Source organism: Euleptes europaea, chromosome 15, assembly GCF_029931775.1.
Source record: "Euleptes europaea isolate rEulEur1 chromosome 15, rEulEur1.hap1, whole genome shotgun sequence".
Lineage (NCBI taxonomy): Eukaryota > Metazoa > Chordata > Lepidosauria > Squamata > Sphaerodactylidae > Euleptes > Euleptes europaea.
The window spans coordinates 51,023,151-51,041,687 of NC_079326.1; the positions used below are offsets into that span (position 1 = coordinate 51,023,151).

The 18,537-nt window shown below is 46.8% G+C and overlaps 1 protein-coding gene across 1 annotated transcript in view; it reads left to right on the forward strand.

The window, feature by feature from the left end:
- Positions 1 to 13,083: 13,083 nt before the first annotated feature.
- The window catches only part of ALS2 (alsin Rho guanine nucleotide exchange factor ALS2), a 52,570-nt gene continuing 47,116 nt past the window's right edge, over positions 13,084 to 18,537 (forward strand). The window contains exons 1-3 of the mRNA XM_056861387.1: positions 13,084 to 13,152; positions 14,416 to 14,570; positions 16,023 to 16,942. Of these exons, the coding sequence (XP_056717365.1) occupies positions 13,133 to 13,152; positions 14,416 to 14,570; positions 16,023 to 16,942 (1,095 nt within the window). The 5' untranslated portion in view covers positions 13,084 to 13,132. The remainder of the gene's footprint in view (positions 13,153 to 14,415; positions 14,571 to 16,022; positions 16,943 to 18,537) is intronic.

Below are 18,537 nucleotides of genomic sequence, written 5' to 3' on the forward strand. Positions count from 1 at the left end.
TATATCCCTATCCTGTCAGATTTCAGCTTAAGTTTATAAAGAAGACGAAAAAGAAGAGTTGGTTTTTATATGCCGACTTTCTCTACCACTTAAGGAAGAATCGAACCAGCTTACAATCACCTTCCCCTCCCCACAACAGACACTTTGTGAGGTAGGTGGGGCTGAGAGAGTTCAGAGAGAGCTGTGAGTAGCCCAAGGTCACCCAGCTGGCTTCATGTGTAGGAGTGGGGGAAATCCACCCGATTCACCAGATTAGACTCTGCCGCTCATGTGGAGGAGTGGGGAATCAAACCCGGCTCTCCAGATTAGAGTCCACCGCTCCAAACCACCACTCTTAATCACTACACCATGCTGGCTCTCAATACACCGGTTCAGGGTTTCTTCAGCCTCCCTGCGATCAGCTGGAAGAGCAAGATAGAGCTGAATGTCCTCCATATTTGGGTAACGCAGCTCAGATTTCCAGAAGACCTCTCCCAGCGGTTTCATGTAGAGGTTAAAGAGCACAGGGGACAAGATGGAACCTTGCAGGACTCTACAGGTCAAAGGCCAAGGAGCTGAGCTGCAGTCCTCCAGCACCACCTTCTGAAACATCCTCTTAGGGCTGAAACCTCTGCAAAACAGTGCCTTCCCAATCCTAGCCCGGAAAGGCAGTCCAGAAGGATCCATGATCGATGGTATTGGAAGCTACTGAGAATTCCAGGACAATCAGCAGAGTTGAACTCCCTCAGTCTATCTCCCAGCACAGGTGATCCACCAGGATGACTGATCCAGTCCCTTGGCAAGGCCTAAAACCAGTGTGGAAACGATCTAAACAATTTACCTCATCCAGAAAAGCTTGAAGTTGTCCAGCCATCACCTGTTCAATCACCTTGGTAAAGAAGAGAACATTTGAGACTGCTGGTCGATAATTATTGATATCACCTGGGTCTAGGGTAGGCTTCTTTAGAAGTGGATGCACCACAGCCTGTTTCAGGGTTGGGGCAAACACCCCCCCTCTCAAGAGTCCAGGAGTCCCATAACATTAACTGCCTCTCAGCCTGGAGATCTCCCATAATTACGGCTGCTTTAGAGGGTAGATTCTAAGCCATTATACCCTGTTAAGGTTCCTCCCATCCCCAAAACCCACCCTCCCCAGGCTCCCCCAGATCTCCAGGAATTTCCCAACCCAGAGTTGGCAACCCTGCCTCTGGTGATTCAAGTAACCAGCAAGGGTCATACATACAGGTGATAGGCCTAGGGATGCCAACCTCCAGGTACTAGCTGGAGATCTGCTATTACAACTGATCTCCAGATGATAGAGATCAGTTCACCTGGAGAAAATGGCCGCTTTGGCAATTGGCAAATGGCACTGAAGTCCCTCCCCTCCCCAAACCCTGCCCTTCTCAGGCGCTGCCCCAAAAACCTCCCGCCAGGGGCAAAGAGGGACCTGGCAGCCCTAGATAGGCCTCAGACCTCCAAGGATCCCGTCAAAATCCTCCGACTGAATAAAACGAAAAGTATCCCAAACAACTGGATGGGTAGGAACCCTGACTCTCCTAACGTAGAGTCCAACTCAGAACAGCCGTGAGTTAGTTTGTTAATTCCAGAGGACTAACCCCCCACGCCACTCTGCCTCATCATTGGACAAACTTAAATAACACAGAGGCCAAAGACTTGATTAAAAACTGATCTGTTAGTGTATGAAAGCTCTTTCCTTCAGAGGCCCCACTAACACCAAGTCCCTTCCAGAAGCAATACAAGACCTTTCATTTACGGTATTCAAGAATTTAGTGGCCATGGCTTCTGTGGCCATTCTTTCTACTTAATTAATGCTGTTATCATTTTTGCAGTGCTCTAATCAACTCCAAGTCTTCAGTACTAGGGCAGGTAACAATTCTACCTTCAGAAACAAACATATCCAGCAGTGCTAGGAGTGAACTGGTCCAGCAATAGAATGGGTTGCCCATGTGATCGGTGAAAGCCTTCCAAAAGGACTTGTGTAAACATCCAATGTAGCCAAGCCATAAAGTTGGCTTGACAGTAGAAAGTTCTAGCCATACCTTACTTTCCTGACATTTCTGTTTCTTTGGAACTAATATTGGTACTGAGACTCTAATCTGGAAATCTCTGTATCTTCCATGGAGAATTTGACTCTTATCCCAAAAGAAAACCAGATTCCGGCATCTGGCTGGAGTAATACACACCTTCCTAAAAGATTCTACTCCCTCAGGCCGAACCGTGTCTTGTTGTGTTGAGTCTTCAGTCTCTTTGCAACGTTTGAAAGCATTTCCACAGAGAACGTCTCCCATGTTCTTCTGTCCTCTGACTGCCGGATCTTTTCCCTCCCTCTTCTGACTGTTTCCTCGCAGTTTGCGAGACTAGAAATGCATGAATGCTCATATGACTTGCATGAGGCCTCTGCCCCAAGTCCCATGACTCAAGAACAGTTTTTCTCCATATTCCCATGTTTCAAATTCATCCAAATAAACACAGAAAGAAGCTTATTATAAGGCATTTGTTCAGGTCCTCATGAGTTCTCAATGACCAGCAACCCCCAACCTGGTCATATGGCACCAGGGTACTGATATTTTTTTCCTATTGTCTGCTTGCTACCTCACTTCCTGACCTACCATAATCCTTTTCAAGTTACTTTCTTCACTAGGCCCTCGTTCTTGTTCACACTTCCTCTTCTGTCAATCTTTTGTATTCCTACCTTCCGCTTCCTCTTGAGTCTCTCTGTCCTTCATTCCTAGCTTATGCGTTTTTTAGGTGTGCTAGATGTGATGGGAAGAAAGAGATTGTGCTGGTGTGATGGGGGGGGGTCAGGAGGCACGGAGCTCAGAATTAAACAGTTTTTATTTTTCACATTTTATTTTACGCCTCTGTAAAATAAATGTTGAGCGCATTTCTTTCCTGCTTACTGCTCAGACATATTTTGCCTTTCACGGCGATACAGTATTTTCCCTTGTACATAATGCATATGTAATATGAACACTGGAAGCATTTTTTATCCTAGTGTCTCAAAGTGCAGGGAGATGCAAGAAAGGTTCTTCAAATGATCACAAGCCTTCCATGACTTCTCACGTCACAAAGCAACGAGGGGCAATAATGCACAGTCATAAATGACAGCAAAGATACTGTAAAGACGTTGCCCACCAGAGCCACTGACAGCACAATTCTCAACAGATTGACTGATCCACTGAAGTCAATGAGCCTAGAAGGGTGCAATTCCACTTAGGAGCGCACTGTTGCCTGACAGGAAAATATGAGTAACTACCAGGCTTTACTGCGTCACAGCCTTAAACAAGTGTAAACTGCTATGACTTCCTCTAGGCAGCTACGGAAACTATACCTGGGGATAGATCACGATGGGTAGCCGTGTTAGTCTGTCACTAGCAGTAGAAAAGAGCAGGAGTCCAGTAGCACCTTAAACAAAATTGTCCAAGGTACAAGCTTTTGTGACCTACACTGCTTGACGTATCCACATCCTTAAGAGCCCGGCATACAACAGAAGGTGAGACAGTGAAGCCAGGTTTTAACATATAAGAAGTAAAGAAATTTACAGGGAGCTTCACTGTACTAGAAGGGCTTTTAGATATTTCTTACTGCCCATTAGGATATGATTGTATTATTAGGATGTGTGATAAGTTATAATTTTATACTGACCACTGAGGAAGGCCTTTCCAGGCCGAAACGCGTCTGGTCCTTTTTGTATCTCATATTGGTCAATGCAAGATTGTACATCGCAGTTGTACATGTTTGTATATATTGAATGTGTTAGTTTTTGTCTTTACTAGGAGTTTTATGCTTTTAATCTATATGTGCACCTTATTAAAATTTATATATTTGTAATTTTAAAAAGCTTTTGTGAGCCAAAGCTCACATTTTCAGGTGAAAGGAAAATCCTTCTTCCGGGCAGGATTGATAGGTATTCTTTCTTTATTCTTTCACGTAGAAGGCTTAGACATGTGTTACTAGCAGTACAAATTTTTCGGGCGTTCTTTCATCCACCATGCCTCCTGTCATGAAGCTGTCCAAAGCCGAGCAATCTTACTGCATGGGCATGCTGGGCTTTTGCCCGGGGGGCCCACGAGCATAGGGGCCCCATGCTAATCTATGTATCTTGTGACTTCCTGTCAATGAATAAATACTATACTAAACTATAAATATTTGTTATTGGAATATTTGTTATTGGAAGTGTGTGTTTTGAGTTATCATTTATATGTTGAAATTTTTTGTTTTTTTCAAGGCTCATGTTATACTGTTCAAACGTTTGTGTTGATTAGTCTTTAGCAGACCACATTTTTAGATGTTTAAACACTAAGGCTGCCAACCTCCAGGTCCTAGCTGGAGATCTCCCACTATTACAACTGATCTCCAGCCAACAGGGATCAGTTCCCCTGGAGAAAGTGGCCGCTCTGGCAATTGGACTCTATGGCACGGAAGTCCCTCCTTTCCCAAAACCCCGCCCTCCTCAGGCTCCGCCCCAAAATCCTCCTGCGGGTGGCAAAGAGGGGCCTGGCAACCCTATTAAGCACTGATTTTGTTGGATAATTCACAGTGGGTAGCCGTGTTAGTCTGTCTGCAGTAGTAGAAAAGGGCAAGAGTCCAGTAGCACCTTAAAGACTAACAAGAATATTGTCTGGGAGGGTGTGAGCTTTCGTGAGCCACAGCTCACTTCTTCAGATACAGCTAGAATGTGAATCCATCCGTCTTTAAGTAGAGGAGAGTGAATTCAGACAAGCATTAGTATGTAAATGTTAACAGTATGTAAATGTGAATAGCAGGTGTGATGGGATTGTGTGTGTGTTAAGTGCCGTCAAGTCGCTTCCGACTCAAGGCGACCCTATGAATGAAAGCCCTCCAAAATGTCCTGTCTTTGACAGCCTTGCTCAGATCCTGCAAATTGAAGGCTGTGGCTTCCTTTATTGAGTCATGATGGGATTAGGTGTGCTAATCCCATCACGCCTGCTATTCACATTGACATACTGTTAACATTTACATACTAATGCTTGTCTGAATTCACTCTCCTCTACTTAGACAGATGGATTCACATTCTAGCCGTATCTGAAGAAGTGAGCTGTGGCTCACGAAAGCTCGCACCCTGCCAGAAAATATTCTTGTCAGTCTTTAAGGTGCTACTGGACTCTTGCCCTTTTCTACTACTGATTTTGTTGGAAGCAGCAGTAAATAGATCTTGAATTTTATCCACCATTTACCTTTATATTCCTGTGAGTGGTTGAGTAGGAAGGGGCCCCGGGCACTGATTTCCCCGGGGGGGGGGGCTATAATGCTGTTAAGACGGCCCTGGTCCAAAAGGCTCTTGTTTTTGCCTGAAGCCGTTTGAATCGTCGCAAAATGTGACATTTGTTTCCATAGCTTTAGCCGCTTGGGAGGCGCCTCAGCTGGCTGGAGCTGTGGCAAGCGCCCCAGACAAGGCCCGCCAAGGCAGGCAGGCACGGCCTTGCCAGCCAAAACGACGCGGACCTGGAGCCGCCGATGCCACCCCGCCTGGCAACCATCACCCACACAGAAGAGGCCGTTTCCCCCCCCCCCGGCAGTTTTTTTTAACTTAACGCTTTTTGTTACATTTGTCCCACTCGAGGCCCCGTCCGCTCGCTCAACTCGTCCTAGTCCCTCCCGCGCGCCTCTTTACAGCCCGAGGCTGGCCGAGTAGCTCCTCCCACTCGCTCCGACAGGCCCCGCCTCTTTACGTGAATCAGCTGATTTGAGCGTCCCTAGAAGCCGGCGAGGATCTTGGCGGTTGAAGGGAGGGCGCGCGGCTGCAGGTGAGACCGGGGGGGGGGGGCGGCGGCTGGGGGGAAGCGCGGGATTTCGAACGGTCGGGCTTCCATCTGCCAATCACCTTCTCCCCTGCCCGCCCCTCCCCGCGCGGTCTTGGGGGAGCCCCAGCTGGGGAGTGAAACTTCAGTCACGTGCTTCTGTCCGGGGGGGGGGTGTCGCCTCGTACTTGGAGCAGCCTCACCTGTGTGTCGTCATCGCTGCTGTCAGCATCCCGCCTGGCGCTCTGGGCTGCCTTGTCGCGTCTTGTCTCCTCAGCCTGGCTGTCGTACAGCCTCGTTATATGACATTATGTGCATATGCTTTTGCATACTGTCACCAAGGGCAGGGCTCTCCCGCCCTACCTTGTTTTCCTTCTAAACTGAAGCAAAAAAACCCCCCCAAAACCCAGCATTGTGTCATTTGACCATTTTGTCAGGGCTCAGTTTGTAGAGCATCTGCTTGGCATGCAGAAGGCCCCAGGTTCACTCCCCAGCATCTCCAGTTAAAGCGACTAGGCAAGTAGGGGATGGGAAAGGCCACTGCCTGAGACCCTGGAGAGCCACGCTGGTCTGAGTAGATAATACTGACTTTGTTGGACCAAGGGTCTGATTCAGTAGAAGGCAGCTTCATGTGTCTAAGGCACTGGTTCCCAACCGGGGGTCCATGGACCCCCAGGGGTCCGCGAGAACTAAATTAAGGTCCGCAAAACAAAGTTATAAACCCATAATAAATTAATATTTTCAATTAAAAGTTCTCTATTATATAAAAAAAATCAAATATTATTCTAAGTTTAATGTTTAACTAACAGTTATGATTAAAGTTTATTTTCAAATTCTCTGAATTTTTATTTTGAACCTTGGGGTCCCTGCACCGAACAAAAAAGTCCTAGTGGTCCCTGGTCAAAAAATGGTTGGGAACCACTGGTCTAAGGGGAGAGGCCGTGGCTCAGTGGTAGAGCCTCTGCTTGGCGTGCAGAAGGCCCCAGGTTCAATCCCCGGCATCTTCAGTTAAAGGGACTAGACAAGTAGGTGATGTGAAAGACTTCAGCCTGAGACCCTGGAGAGCTGCTGCCAGTCTGAGTAGTAGACAGTACTGACTTTGATGGACCAAGGGTCTGATTCAATATAAGGCAGCTTCATGTGTTCATGACCCATCTTGAAAGGGGGAGGGGACACACACACGCGCAATAAACTGTTTCTTCAGTCTCTCCCCCCCCACCCCGGCAATGTTTATGACAAGCTGGAGAGGAGGCTTCCCCTGATTGAAAATATGAGTTTAGCTTAAAAAGCATGTGTGTGTATGTGCATATATATGTTTCAGAGGGTAGCTGCCTTGGTCTGGAGTAGAACAGCCAGATCTGAGTCCAGTAGCGCCTTAGAGATGGAAGAGGTTTTGGGGGGATGAGCTTTCGAGAGTCAAAGCTCTTTTCACCAGATACTGTGAAGGGAGCTCTGACTTTGGAAAACTTATACCTGAAAATCTTGTTGGTCTCTAATGTGCTACTGAAGTCAAATCTTCATCACACGATGAAGGCAACAGGTAACGTGCAATTACTGCTTTGCTTTGACCCATAGCTACAGGTGTAGCCATAACTGGCACTGCCAGGACTTTCAAACAAGCAGCTGCTGAGCTTTTTAAACCAACCAGCAATACTCAGTATATTGTCGAAGGCTTTCACGGTCAGAGTTCATTGGTTCTTGTAGGTTATCCGGGCTGTGTAACCGTGGTCTTGGAATTTTCTTTCCTGACGTTTCGCCAGCAACTGTGGCAGGCATCTTCAGAGTAGTAGCACTGAAGGACTGTCCTTCAGTGTTACTACTCTGAAGATGCCTGCCACAGTTGCTGGCGAAACATCAGGAAAGAAAATTCCAAGACCACGGTTACACAGCCCGGATAACCTACAAGAACCAATACTCAGTATGTGTGTGTGCTCATACCTGTAGCTTATGGGTCAAAGCAAGACAGTAGTTGTACGTTACCTGTTGCCTTCATCGTTTTCTTTTTCCTCATAAGCCTATGATTGCTAACTGCCCGGAGAAAAAAAATATGTCCTGCCCCTTTAATAGAGGACTAACAAGATGTTGTTTAACCGGGTGATGTTATTTGTCTCTTTGTCACGAAGAGCTTCAGCTGCCCCATTTCCACATATTAACTTTCTATTAAAGGGACAGGACTTTTTTTCCAGGCAACTGTACAGAAGCCAAATGTATTTGACAGTGTGGTGTAGGTGCCCCCCCCCCATTAACACAAGCATAAACTGGCAAAGTATCAACAGGTGTGTTTAGATCCTTTTTATCAGCTGTGGCTACGGGCCTTTCCAAATGGAACTTGTTTTTTCCAGAGTGACTATTTGCTATTTTACTGACAGTAGCCAGAATGGATGCTACCTCTGCCCCCAGCCTTATTGCAAACCTTACAAACATATTTTGCAAAATATATGAGGCCCACCACTGGGCACAGTTTCCAAAAAATTCAGAATTTGGCATAACTGTAGCAGGATGCAAGGAAGGATCTGTTCTCACGTTTTACATTGTCCTGGGCTACATGGGACTTCTCTTCCTCATCAGCTTGACTGTAGCTTTCCAAGCCAGGAAGTTGCCAGATAGCTTTAACGAAGCCAAGTTTATCACCATCAGCATAATCTTTTGTAGTGTTTGGGTGTCTTTTATTCCAACCAATCAGCACCAAACGGAAATTCATTGGAGGTTGTAGAAATCTTCTCTATCTCAGCTTCCAGTGTTGGGTTACTGGCTTGTATCTTTTCACCTAAATGCTATATTATTTTCCTAAGACCTGAATTGAACAATAGGGAACTGCTCGTAAAAAGAAGGAATAAAAGAAATAAATAGTGACTATTTAATTGACTTATACATGGTTGTGTTCATACTGGATGTGAGCCTCCTGGAGCCCAGCCTTGGTTGGGGAGGGGTGGGATATAAATTTAATAAACGAATAAACAAACAAGAAGAGGGTCTTTAGACGGTGACGCCATGGGTGCCATCTTGCACAGTGGTGCTCATTCTGTGACTCATGGAGAGCTACATTCACCATCAACCAAGAGAAGAAGAGTTCGTTTTTATATGCCGACTTTCTCTAGTGCTTAAGGGAGACTCAAACCGGCTTACAATCACCTTCTCTTCCCCTCCCCACAACAGACACCCTGTGAGGTAGGTGGGGCTGAGAGAGCTCTTAATAGAACTGTGACTAGCCCAAGGTCACCCAGCTGGCTTCATGTGTAGGAGTGAGGAAACAAATCCAGTTCACCAGCTTAGCCTCCGCCGCTCATGTGGAGTAGTGGGGAATCAAACCCAGTTCTCCAGAACAGAGTCCACCGCTCCAAACCACTGCTCTTAATCACTAAACCATGTTGACTTCCACCTCCGGCCTGAGGTCTGTGTTTCATGGAGGCTCCCAGCTTACCCATTCCTCTGGCAGCTGCTGTTTCAAGGTGGGAACCCCCTGCCAATCACAAGCCCTGCCAGGCAAGGGTCCTGCCTGCTCACCTGAAACATGGGGCTGGTGCCACATTGGGGGACGGTGCTCAGAACAGCCACAAGTGATGTCAAAGAGCCGTATGCGGCTCACGATCCACTGAGTGTCACTGAGCTAGCAGGTATCTGTGATTAGCACACGGCACGTGCTCTTGTCCTTTCAGCCCAGCCGGAGCAACAGTACTGCCTGTTGCGTCCAAGAACTGATGGCGCTACTGCAAAATTATTGATGTGGTGTTGAGAAAACAAGCTAGTTTCTCCAGGATGGTAGGAGTCCAGGAGAGGGCTTGGGGGGGGGGGGGTGCTGCTGCTTCCAGTTTGTAACCCCCCCCCCATCCCACAGGAGCTGAGGAGCTGTTTCCCTGAAGGTCTTGTGGATAGGTCTGAAGCACCTTTGTGTATGATTGGTGTTGCCTCAGGGGGAAGCAGACAGTTGGCACCACTGAAAATTGCTCGATTTGTGATGTCTTGAAATGGTGTTTAATGATATATCTTACTGAGCATTTTGTAAACTTGCCTTGGGGACTTTGTTTTTTAGTTGAAAGGCATCCTGTAAATAAACAGATATATGCATGTCGTTGGGGTGATGGAATCATTCTAAACAAAGTTGTCACAGAACAACCACGGTATCTCAGAAGGCTGTTAAACCCAAATGTTACAATCATGCGGTCTGATATTCACAATAACAACAGGGACTTGGGATTTGATATCAAGTTTCTGATTGGCCTTCTGATGATAGTCATGTGTCCCACGGTGCTGTTTGACCTTTCTCTCCTCATTTAGACATATACCATTAGCCTCTACCTTTGTTTTTTAAAAAAGTTTCTATTCAAGTCCCCACCTGCTTTAAGTGCAGTGCTACTCTCTAGCTTCCCCTTTATTTCCGTCTGAGGCTTTCAAATTCAAAAGACCAATCCTCCAATTTTTGGCACAGCTGTTATGTTTTGTACCGGAGGGTGGGGTTAGAAATTTTTTTGAGACAGGCCTCTCGATTGCAAAGGCTGACTTGATTCAGTCAGCAGTGGATGTAATGCTGCCTACAACCCACACAAAACTTATTTTGCCTTCAGTGCCTTATGAAAGTTAATCACGTTGCTCTAATTCTTTGTGTTCTTGTGAAGGCTGTATCCCCATGTTACCTTTCCTTGGTTGTCATTTTAAAAATACGAGTAGGGAAATTGCATCTTGGCCATCTTCTGGGCATGGAGTAGGTGTGTGTGTGTGGGGGGGAGATAGTTTGGAATTTCCTGCATTGTGCAGGGGGTTGGACTAGATGACCTTGGTGGTCCCTTCCAACTCTATGATTCTATGCTGAAGGTGCCCATCTTTCATGTTAGAACGGTGCTATGCTGCTGGGTAAAAATGGAGAAACTTGGACAGAGAGAAAGCAGGAAGTATCAATTTGCTAAGTACCTTGGTGACCCTTGTGAGGGCTGAAAGGTGGGATATAAATTTTGTAAACCAGAACAGATCAGAATCAGTCACATTCTACATTTATACTAAAAAAAATATCAATCGCAGTTTAAAACTCTTCTCTATAATGATACGGCACCCCTAATGTTGTCGCTGGATAAAAACTTCAAGGGGATGAGAGTGGGAGACCCAGGCCATTTATGCAGGGCTGATTCCCTTACGGTCACCCCGCAGGCTGCTCCGGTACTTCGTTTTGATTATGCATGCCTTTCCCGACCATCAGAGGTCGGCTCGCTCTCCCCACACTTTTCCACTCATTTTGCCTGTGTTTTCTGGATGCTGTTTTAGTGACAGAAAACGTGAGCGAAAAGCGTGAAAATGCACAGAGAGAGCGAGGCGACCTCTGACAGTCAGGAAAGGCATGCATAATCAAAACGAAACTCCAGAGCAATCGGCGGAGATGTCCGTAGGGAAACAGCCCTGCATAAATGGCCCCAGTGAACGAATGGAGATACTGTATTTCTCGACCGGGTCCAACAAGGAAGCAGAACCAATGGATTGACATTAGATCAAAAGAGTTTCTGTCTAAACATTAGGAAGAACTTGCTAACAGTTAGAGCGGTTCCTCAGTGGAACAGGCTTCCTCGGGAGGTGGTGAGCTCTCCTTCCCTGGAGGTTTTCAAGCAGAGGCTAGATGGCCATCTGTCATCAATGCTGATTCTATGACCTTAGGCAGATCATGAGAGGGAGGGCATCTTGGCCATCTTCTGGGCATGGAGTAGGGGTCACTGGGTGTGTGTGTGGGGGGGGGGAGGTAGTTGTGAATTTCCTGTATTGTGCAGGGGGTTGGACTAGATGACCCTGGTGGTCCCTTCCCACTCTATGATTCTATAAGGAAAGGTTAAAGGGAGGGGAAGAAGGGAAAAGAAGAAAGGGAAAAGAGAGAAGAAACAGTGGAGAGAGGAAGAAGGGGGAAAGGAAAAGGATGGAGGAAAGAGGGGGAAAGGAAACTTCCATGCACGTGTAAGCCTTGTAAAAAAAATATTATTATTTAAATGTGTGCTGCGTGTTTTCACCTGCATAGTTGTCCCTATCCTGGAAACACCGCAGGTGTGGCGCTACAGAGGAGGCAGGGTGAATGGTTGCCTGGCAACAGGTCAGGGGGGATGAGGGAGAAATTCCAAGAGGGAGAAGCGGCCAAAGAAAGAAGCTGGGGCGTTTTTTCTCCCTCTCAAACGTTGAGAGAGTGTGGCTTCTCACTATCTGTGAGGGACAGTGGCTAGAAGACTTCCTCCTCTTTTCTTGCCCTAAGTTTGGGGCTGCCTTTATAATTTTTATTCACTTTGATCGTTAAAGCCCCCAGTCTGACCTTATTGTTTCCCTCCCCTTTCAATAAACGTTACTTTTTAAAGTGTCTTCAGGTTTTGAATGGGGGCATCCACACCTATGTGGCCACCAAACTGGCCCTTTTACAACTAAAAGGGTTACACGGGCATTGTAGGGATGCTGTGTTGCCTACGGCTTGCCCCGCCATGGCGCACAGGTGTCGTGAGAAAGTGTGTGTTGTTCTCTTGCTTGCGTTGCATGAGGACACGTGGAGCTGCCATATACTGAGTCAGACCCTTGGTCCATCAGGGTCAGTATTGTTGCCTCAGACCGGCAGTGGCTCTCCAGGGTCCCTGACAGAGGTCTTTCTCATCACCTACTACTTGATCCTTTTTAACTGGAGGTGCCGGGGATTGAACCGGGGACCTTCTGCGTGCGACGAAGGGGCTCTTCCACTGAACCACAGCCCCCTCTCTCTTGACTTCTCTACAGTTCATATTTTCTGCTTTGCAAGTAGACTCATATTTATGAAAATTGTGAGATCCAGCCCTATATATTGTTCTTGTGGGCTTCCTAGAGGCACCTGGTTGGCCATTGTGCGAACAGGCTGCTGGACTTGATGGGCCTGGGTCCGATCCAGCAGGGCTTTTCTTATGTTCTGCTATGGCAGAAGGGTCAAAAACAATGTTGTTTTTCTCCGTGAAGAAAACGTTGAATGAACGTAACTCTTCTGAGCGTTTCAGCAATTTTAATTGCAGGCCTTTTTTGCAACTAATAATAGGAGTGGTGCTGGCTAGAAACGTCCAAAAGTATTGTGGGTGGTTTCTGTTGCAAACAGCTTTTGTTCTAACAGCGCCGGGGCCTATCACAGGACCTGTGGGCAGACTGAGTCTTACTGCTGAGCTCTTGTTTGCTAGTTTGTTATAAAATAGTTGGGATATTTTTTTACACATTCCACTGTTGTGTGGATGTTCATTCAATTAGGTATCTGGAATGACCGCTGTTTCCTTGTCCTCTTCAGTGATTCTGCACCACAGAAGCATCAGCTGCTGATTTTGTCTTTTGCTGCCAACTTGATGGTGTTAAAACTATTCAATTCTCGGAGGAATAATTTTGTGATGGGGTATTTTTACTGACTAATGGACTCAACGGAGAAAAGGTAAGGCCGTCCGATGATGAATCTGTATAGATTTTACATAGTTTTGAAACTTAATAAGGATCTTGTAAATATCCGTTAACATATGGCACTTGTAGATCCAGGCAATGGGTAGTAGATAAATAGAAAACAGCAACAGAAACCGACTAGTAGCTTGGCAGCAGCCTTTTTCTATGGTCATAGGGATCATACCACTCCAGTCTTGTTCCATTTATACTGGCTTACAGTTTGCTTTGGGGCTCAATTCAAGGTATTGGTATTATGCTGGGGTCGCCATAAGTCGGCTGCGACTTGACGGCGCTTTACACACACACACACATGCTGGAAAGTCCTGACTCGGATGGCCCGGGCTAGCCCAATGTTGTCTAAATCTCAGAAGCTAATTAGGGCCGGCCCTGATTAGTAGTTGGATGGGAGGCCACCAAGGAAGTCCAGGGTTGCTAGACAGAGGCGGACAATGGCAAACCACCTCTGAACGTCTCTTGCCTTGAAAACCCTACGGGGTCGCCATAATTCATCTGGGACTTGATGGCACTTTAAACACACAGGTATGCTTGTGGCATATAGTTTAGGGCTTTAAAAATCAAAACCAACATTTTAAATTGGGCCCCAAAACAGACTGGAAGACAGTGGAACTGTATCAGAAGCAGCTTGTCCCCCCCCTGTAACCAGGCAGCTTCTTTCATATCCACTGACATTTCCAAGAACTTTTCGAAAGTAGTTCTGCAACAAAAGTCCAATCTGGAAGTCACCAAGACATGTGCAACTATGACGTTGCCTGGCTTCTCCAGAAAGCTTGCAGAGGAGGAAAATTACTTGCATTCATTTAAATCTGGGCAGGTGGACTTGGGGAAAAAAGAACCAGAGTATAGAGAACAGGGGCTGCACAGAATTTCCACCCACCTACGGGTTCTTTAGCACTTGGTCGAAATGGAGAACTTTGCTTCTCTTCATACTCTTTCTGCTACAGTGCCCTTTACACAGACTTCTGTATCTTGGCTGTGTATTCAATAGTGAATGCTGGAAACAGGCACACTGGGCTCTTTCCAGGTTTGCATTGACGGGTGGTGGGGTCATGCAGACGTAGGCTTGGACGGTCCTACAACTGCATTTTGTGATTGATTACTTGACATTAGCCATGGATAGTGAGCAATGAAGTGCAAATGATGTGTGTTAGTGTGTGTGTGAGAGAGAAAATATCAGTGTAACTTGTGTGTGTGTGTAGAAGAATTAAGCTGTGCGAATTTATTTCGGCTTCTTCAACAGCTCATCAGAGCAAGAAGGAACGAGAGAGAGGGGCCTGGTCTATATGTGGCAGGCCGGCTGCTGTTGTCCAGCTCCTGAAAGCCTCCCTGGTTGGAGTGGAAAGTCAGTATTGCAGGTGGCACTTGGTGCAAACCATGGTGTGCTTCTGTCAGAAGGTATGGAATAATTATTATCCTTAAATGAACACCAATATTATTTGGGGGGAGGGTTCATATAGGATGAAAAATACAAACAGAAGAGGTCCTTCACAAACATCTCATCACATGTTTTTTCTACATTGTTTATTTCAGCGTGTGTGTTTTTCTGCTGTCTGTCCATGGCAAATGTTCAAGGCAGCTCCCAACAGATTCCAGCCAGCAGAATTAAAGCCCAGGAATAAATAGGCTGAGGCCGGAAGGGCTGTAGGCAAGGGAGCTAAATTGAGCTTATGGGTAGGGAGTTGCAAAGATTGAGGGCAGCCACTGAGAAGAGGAGTTGGTTTTTATATGCTGACTTTCTCTACCACTTAAGGAAGAATCAAACTGGCTTACAAGCAGCTTCCCTCCCACTCCCCACAACAGACACCCTGTGAGGTAGGTGGGGCTGAGAGAGTTCAGAGAGAACTATGACTAGGCCAAGGTCGCCCAGCTGGCTTCATGTGTAGGAGTGGGGAAACCAACTTGGTTCACCAGATTAGCCTACGCTGCTCATATGAAGGAGTGGGGAATCAAACCTGGTTCTCCAGATTAGAGTCCACTGTTCCAAACCACCGCTCATAACCACTACACCACACTGGCTTTTGTACGGTTTCTCACTAAGTGCCCCTGTCATGGCTTTCCACAACAGAGTCCCATCAAACAGTCTGGGAGCAAGAGATGGGGCGAATGAGTGGAGGCTTAAAAATGTAGAAGGATTGAGAACTTGGATCGAGGACCGCTGTTTCAGCTTCCCTAGAGTTAATAAAGTGGACTTAGATGAAAGAGTGGCAAATGTGTATTCATTTAATGAGATGTGCAGCATTGTACCTGACCTCTTCAAAACTTTGCTTTAGTTTTGTGTGGGATTTTTTCCTAGACATACACTTTACTGTGCATTGTAAGCCATATACATTTTGCTGATGGTGGGGGGAGTGTATTCCTCTCTGTGTTGCTTTCTGCCTCTGAGGGTCCCTTTATCTCTGGAAATGCCCTTTTAGAAGGGGTGGGGTATACAGGAGGCTGTTAGGGAAAAGGGAACATCTGCTTCCACTAGTGAAACATCCGTAGAACCAGAGGGTAGCCGTGTTGATCTGCAGTAGAACAGCTGGATTCGAGTCCAGTAGCACCTTAGAGACCGACAAGATTTTTGAGGTATAACCTTTTGAGAGTCAAAGCTCTCTGATAAAACCCCCCCAAAAATCTTTTTGTCCTCTAAGATGCTACTGGGCTAGAATCTAGCAATCCGTAGTACCATGCTTTGGGGCAAATTAGTTCCCTGTATGTTTGCCTTCGAAGTTATGACAATTACTGTATTAGTCACTTAGTCATGTAATAATTGTGCTTTCGTATTGCACTTCCATGTTAACATGATATTTTTTTTCCTTTCTAAATTTATGACATTTCTTTTTGGCTTTCTTTTTCGCCTTCCAGGTGGTGAGGTTTACAGCTTTGGCAAGCTTCCCTGGAAAGTTGGGCTAGAAGACACCTGTACCGATTGCCCCATCTTGGAAAAGGCTTTGAGCGGGCAACGCGTTGTCAGTGTGGCGGCTGGCAGCTTCCATAATGGGGCAGTGACCGAGAACGGCGGGGTGTACACGTGGGGGGCGAATTCCGCCGGCCAGTGTGCGGTGGCCGGTCAGGCCTCCGTTCCTGAACCGAACCCCGTCAGTATTTCCGACTCTGAAACTAGCCCTCTGCTGCCAATAAAGATCTTGCAGCTGGCATGTGGGGAGGAACATACCCTGGCGCTCTCGCTGAGCAGGGAGATATGGGCTTGGGGCAGCGGCTGCCAGTTGGGACTCATAACCACCGCTTTCCCCGTGACCAAACCCCAAAAGGTGGAGCACCTGGCAGGGCGGGTCGTGCTCCAGATTGCTTGTGGGGCCTACCACAGCCTGGCTCTTGTCCAGTGTCTCCCCAACCAAGATATGAAGCCTATCCCGGAGCGATGCAACCATTGCAGTCAGCTGCTGATCACCATGACTGACAAAGAAGACCATGTCATTATTTCTGATAGCCACTGCTGCCCTTTAGGAGTGGTCCTGGCCGACTCCCAAACTGGAAGCCTCGTCTCTTCCTCCTCGTTGGAAACATCCGATGGGAAGAACGTAACGGGCAGCCAAGAGGAGGACTGTCAGAAAGCACTTGCAGGAGAACACGCGCTGGTTGGTGCAGAGTGCGATGCGACCAGCGTGTGTTCCAACAGCGATGGTCAGGAAGACAGCGGCATTTCCAGCCCGGGACACCCCTTGGCGACGGACAAAATGGCATCAAAGCAACACTCGGTGGGTCTTTCGGATCATCCGTTGAATGAAAGCGGGGAGAAGCAAATCAGCACAGAACTCGAACAGGTACTTGCTTCTGTTGGGTTGTATTTACTTTGCTACTGTTTGTACGGTCTTGTGATTCTCTTAGGCCAGGGGTGTCAGACATAAGGCCCGTGGGCCGGCTCCGGCCCCTTGAGAGCTCTCATCCAGCCTGCGAGCAAGCTGAGGCAGCTACACACACTCCACACTTGATCTGGGCTGGCGAGGCATGGCCTGGCCCGACCAAGTGACATTTATGTCATTATCCGGCCCATGTAGCAAATTGAGTTCAACAGCCCTGTCTTTAGGCTCTTACAATTCTTAGGAATGTAATTTTAAGCCAGAGATGCAGCTCCAAAAAAGCAGAGTTTCAGTCTTGCTCTTAGGCAGTAATCTAAAGGTACATACGTAGATTGGAACTGTGCCTCCTGCTGTAATTTTTTTGAAGATTTCATTGTAGCAGTTCCCATTATCAAAAGAACTTTAAACAAACAAACCATGAACAGAGTCTTTTCCTGACACTTTGTCGCTCATTTTCAAACTTCCTGCCTTTTGCAAACAGTTTTTATAACCGCTTACTTGCACGTGAATCTTTGCCCACCTGCCACAAAACCCCAGCATGTTTCAGAGGGCTCTACAAAAAGCTCCACTCAGTTCATGCGAGGTCAGGTCTGTTGACCTTGCAGTTGTCCTGATTTGAACGGTTAATGCCATCTGGTACGCATGCTTCTGCACTTACCCATTGCAGGGGAAGATCAGTCGTTCTGGGGACAGCTGCCTTTCCTTCATAACTGATCATATGATCAATGAGCTCCTGATAAGCTTATGAGGAACCCCCGGGAGGAGTTTCCTAGAATGCGTTTCGAAAGCACTGCTTTGTGCGATGCATGCAGTCTGTGTTCACCGAAGTACAGAAAGTGTGTTGTGACTAACTAGTGCAGTCTCCTGATCAATGTTCAATAGAAGGCGGCTGAGGGGAGACATGATAGAGGTCTATAAAATTATGCATGGTTTGGAGAGAGTGGACAGGGAGACGTTTTTCTCCCTCTCCCATAATACTAGAACACGGGGTCATCTGCTAAAGCTGGAGGGTGAGAGATTCAAAACAGATAAAAGGAAGTATTTTTTCACACAACGCATAGTTAAATTGTGGAACTCCCTGCCCCAGGATGTGGGGATGGCTGCCAGCTTGGAGGGCTTTAAGAGGGGAGTGGACATATTCATGGAGGAGAGGGGTATTCATGGCTGTTAGTTAGAATGGATACTAATCATGCTGCATACCTATTCTCCCTAATATCAGAGGAGCATGCCTATTATTTTGGGTGCAGTGGAGCACAGGCAGGATGGTGCTGCTGCACTCGTCTTGTTAGCGGCTTTTTAGAGGCACCTGGTTGGCCACTGTGTGAACAGACTGCTGGACTTGATGGGCCTTGGTCTGATCCAGCAGGGCCTTTCTTATGTTCTTATGTTCTTAATATAAATGCAGCAGCTCCCTCTTTATTGCCTGAGTTGCTTTGTTATAAACTGTGAAAGTGAAGGAGCAGACGGATAGCTTAATTTGGGCTTACCCCAGAATCATAGAGTTGGAAGGGACCACCAGGGTTATCTAGTTCAACCCCCTGCGCAATGAAGAAAATTCG